Source organism: Mya arenaria, chromosome 11 (genome assembly GCF_026914265.1).
Source record: "Mya arenaria isolate MELC-2E11 chromosome 11, ASM2691426v1".
In the NCBI taxonomy this organism is placed as follows: domain Eukaryota; kingdom Metazoa; phylum Mollusca; class Bivalvia; order Myida; family Myidae; genus Mya; species Mya arenaria.
Window position 1 is genome coordinate 7,879,536 of NC_069132.1, and position 4,569 is coordinate 7,884,104.

At 31.3% G+C, this 4,569-nt stretch overlaps 1 protein-coding gene across 1 annotated transcript; it reads left to right on the forward strand.

Moving 5' to 3' along the window:
* The first annotated feature begins 766 nt into the window (after positions 1-766).
* LOC128208276 (uncharacterized) lies at positions 767-4,168 on the forward strand. The gene is made up of 3 exons (XM_052911793.1): positions 767-791; positions 1,567-1,682; positions 2,081-4,168. The coding sequence occupies exons 2-3, from the start codon at positions 1,623-1,625 to the stop codon at positions 2,651-2,653; spliced, it is 633 nt and encodes a 210-aa protein (XP_052767753.1). The 5' UTR covers positions 767-791; positions 1,567-1,622; the 3' UTR covers positions 2,654-4,168.
* Positions 4,169-4,569: the final 401 nt, after the last annotated feature.

Genomic DNA, 4,569 nt, shown 5'->3' on the forward strand with positions numbered 1-4,569 from the left:
AATACTTCACACAGTTGTTCAGAACCATCACATAATGAGGTTAGATAACTCCATATTATCTTTTATACAAATAATGGCCCTGATTGACTATGGAACTTAGGTTAAAGTTTTAGGGCAGGTTGGGATATTTATTAATTACTTCTATACCCTTCATTCAATTGACTTAATACTTCACACAATTGTTCAGGACCGTTACCCAATGAGGTTACATAACTCCATTTCCTTAATACAAGTTATGGCCCCTGATTGACTTAGGTTAAAGTTTTAGGCAAGTAAAAGTTAAGGGTAAGTTGGGATTTTAAAAAAAAAAAACTTCTATACCGTTCATTCAATGCACTTAATAAAATTCAAAATCATTTACGACCATCTTACAACAAGAAACATAACTCCATTTTAACCCTTAATACAAATTATGGCCCTTGATTTTTTGGATTTTTTTTTTTCATTTGAAAGGCATATTTGTATATTCTTATTTTCATAATGGGAAATCAAGTTATTTGAATCTGCCCGGGCTGGTGGGAGGGCAGCATCAGTCACCTTATGTATCGAATAATTTTAGTTAGGTTTGGCATAAATAGACCAAACTTGGTAATATTACATCGTTTTTGTATTCACTTCTAAGTCAAAGCGGCATAGTCGAGCCCGCTGTCTTACGACGGCTCTTGTAATTTAAATTTTGGTATGAAATGATAAAAAACTATAAGTTAAATAACCATTACCGTAGTTACTGAAAAAATTGTTTTAAAATGAAAATTGCGTTGCAGATGTGAACCAAAAAAGAGTCAAAACATGTATGAGTTTATTTTTGTCGAAGGGGCATTATTTGTAAACATTCATTAATTCCTTATTTATAGTCCTTTCTATTTTTAAAATGCTGTCAACTTGGCGCAAAATTCTATCTTTACATACCTTTAATATTTTCTTTAGTCTTTACTAAGGTAATCAGATTATTTACAGGTAACAATCACTGTCTTAGGACAACCACTAACATGATGTAGAATTAGTTTTTCTACCATTTATTGCTATCATAATCAGAAAAAAATATCAATGTACGGTAGTTATAAACATCTTTTTTCTGCAATCTGTTATCTCATAGTTCTTCTCTTTGTTGCCTAGTATGTTAATAATTAGAATATGTACCATTCATTTTATGAATGTCTTGAATATTTTTTACCAATACTTGATAAATTAATTTGACACTGCATCTGCCCAAGAAATCCTTATAAACTTTACTCTGAAATTCAGTCTTTTATATCAATTTAACAACTAATATTAATAACACACAACACTCACATTCTTCATTCAGAATGTTACACTAGGGCATAATAGTAATTATAATTATATTAATAGTAATAATATTAATAATAATGCATACAAACTATTGTATCATTCAGTATATGCCTTGTTTCGACTTGCAAATACATACATGTATAGTGTAGCTAGCAGCATTAGTTAGTGACAATTATGTTTGGTATTCCTACATTGTAGTTTCATGCATAAAGCATGGGCAATATGGATTTCGAGAGAAAATGTAAAACACCGAAATAATGAATGCATATTTTTCAGTGCCTGTAAATTTCTTACGTCCTCGAGATGGTGGTCAAAAGTTGTTCAAGGAGAAAATGTCCTATGAACACTTATACAACAGCAGAGTTGATCCTAATTACCCAATTAGAGGAAAGGTATCAATATTATATTATATAATATGCATTTATTTACTAAATCATCAGTGAAAAAGATATCAGTCATACTTTTAAATTTGACTGTTATTCCTTACAGCCCTGGATGGTAAAAAAGGATAATAGAAATTGTTGTGAGAATTGAAACAATGAATGAAAAATATATGTTATTAAAACAAGAATGCACCACCTTGGATGACGATGCAGCTGTGTGAATACTGTCAACATTATACCAATGTGTCCGCAATGCTATGTATGAGACGCAAAAAAATGATAGTGCATTTATTATCCAGGCTGTCATGCCTATATGCAAGATATTTTGTTTTAAGAGATATGTATACAATGAGATCATTTGATTTATAGAACTTATAATGTAGGACAATGATAATTTTTCATTTCAGAGACACGGGTCATTTGTCTGGGATCAGATGTCTTCTGAAGCAACCAAGAATTTTGTAGACAAGTACAGGGTCATTTCTGCAGAGGAAGGAGCTAGGCGTCAACAAATCTCTGAGGCTGAAAACCTTGCAAATGAAGCTGCAAATCTCCTTGAATCTACCCAGCAGGCGTTAAGTGCGATCCCTGGTCAAGGTCAGGGTCAAGGTCATGGAAACCAAAATCAAGGTCAAGGACAATCAGCCCCTGATGTGAGCAGTCAGTCTCTTGGTGAATCCGTTCAAGTAAACAACAACAATGTACAAGAGGTACCACCTGTCTCTTCAAAGGAAGAAAATGCTACAAAGTCCAGCAAAGCCTCACCAAAACAGTCCACTACTGCTTCAAAGAAAGGTACTCCAGCCCCTTCAGGTCAAAATTCACCAAAACGGCCTGGATCAAGAAAAAAATCATCTAAGCGTTGTTCAGGAAAGAAAGAATCATCAAGAAAAAGTTCAGTTTCAAATGAGCAAAAGCCAGTACAAAAGGACGTTCAGAATAATGAAGTCACAGACAATGCATTTGATAGAAGTTCATAGGATAATGTCATGTCCTATTTAAACAGTAATTGTTTGTGGAACTTTTTTCTTGTTATTGTTATTGGAGTTTAGGTGCTCTTTGGCATATTCTCTAAATGTGTAAAATGTTCTCCTTTTTGCCTTATCTGACTGACTTTCTGTGCCTTAAGTTGGATAATTATGCTATTATAAATGTTTTGGTGAACAGTTTTCTTTTAGCTGTCTATTTTAATTTTAGAATTTTCATTCCTTGTCAAATAATTTTCTATGTTTTGTTAGATGAACATGGATTTTCTGCCTTTAATGAAAAAGTCACAAACGCATATCAGTTCTTCCTCTTGAGAACTGTTAGATGAACATGGATTTTCTGCCTTTAATGAAAAAGTCACAAACGCATATCTGTTCTTCCTCTTGAGAACTGTTAGATGAACATGGATTTTCTGCCTTTTATGAAAAAGTCACAAACGCATATCTGTTCTTCCTCTTGAGAACTGTTAGATGAACATGGATTTTCTGCCTTTAATGAAAAAGTCACAAACGCATATCTGTTCTTCCTCTTGAGAACTGTTAGATGAACATGGATTTTCTGCCTTTAATGAAAAAGTCACAAACGCATATCTGTTCTTCCTCTTGAGAACTGTTAGATGAACATGGATTTTCTGCCTTTAATGAAAAAGTCACAAACGCATATCTGTTCTTCCTCTTGAGAACTGTTAGATGAACATGGATTTTCTGCCTTTTATGAAAAAGTCACAAACGCATATCTGTTCTTCCTCTTGAGAACTGTTAGATGAACATGGATTTTCTGCCTTTAATGAAAAAGTCACAAACGCATATCTGTTCTTCCTCTTGAGAACAAACTGCTTTTTGTTGATTCTGCTTTAATTTTCTTCTTTTTACTTTTTCAAAATTCAAAAATTAAGCTTAACAATAATTTGGTCTTTTGAAACACTTTGTAATGGCTTTTAATGGAAAAACCCTGTTTCAATAAAATTAAACATGCATGCAAATGTGTGTAGTGACTTCATATCATTCTGTGAGCGTTATAACTGTTTTCTTTTCAAGCTATGGGTATTATCTACTGCCATTGGAACCTGTTTGCTTTATACATCATAAGTGTCTTAAACACTATATTGATTATTTCGTATTTGTTCACTTGAACACTTGAAAATACTTTTATTATTTGATACATCTGTGGTCATAAGCTATCTTTTGTTTTTATTATTATGCATTTTCTTATAAAACCGAATTATAAAATGTCAAAAAATCATGTGCCAAGCTTCAAAAGCATTTTTCCATTTATTGTTGACACAAGTTATGAAATTTTACCACATAATTTTAATGACAGTATTATTTATTAAAAAGAATGAATTCATTTTACCTCTAGCATTATTACAGATAAAAGCATTAGAAAGATGTTGTGAAATTCAGCACAAGAAATATTACAGTGAAATGCATAAAAAACAAGTCACTGGTATTATAACAGAGAAAAGCATTAGAAAAAAGTTACTATAATATTACTGTGAAATGCATTAGCTTTATCATTATAGCTTTTATGTAATTAAAAAGCAAAGTCTGTGATTGTTTTAGTTATTTAATGATGCTTTAATGAATATATATCTGTTGAATTGGGCTTTTTATAACCATTATTATATATTATATAATTGTGCTTAACCAAGGAAATCCATTCTAGTGTATATGGTTGGCTATAAATCATACAGTTTTCATATTAATGTTCTTTTGTTGCAATAAATGTTAATATATCTATTTCTACATTACTTCATCTGCATAATAGGGTAAACGGATAAATTGTTTATTATATAGTATTCTGTTACATAATATTAATGTATAGTATTCTTTTGCTCAATTAATGAAAATATTATCATGCAAATATGATGTATTCTTTCTTTTCTGGTGAATAAAATAAAGAAATATAT

What these genes read in the sequence shown, in the direction of transcription:
- LOC128208276 (XM_052911793.1), top strand. Translation starts at nt 1,623, where the DNA reads ATGTCCTATGAACACTTATACAACAGCAGAGTTGATCCTAATTACCCA. An exon ending in ATTACCCAATTAGAGGAAAG is followed by an intron (nt 1,683 to 2,080) that starts GTATCAATATTA and finishes TTTTCATTTCAG; the next exon opens with AGACACGGGTCATTTGTCTG.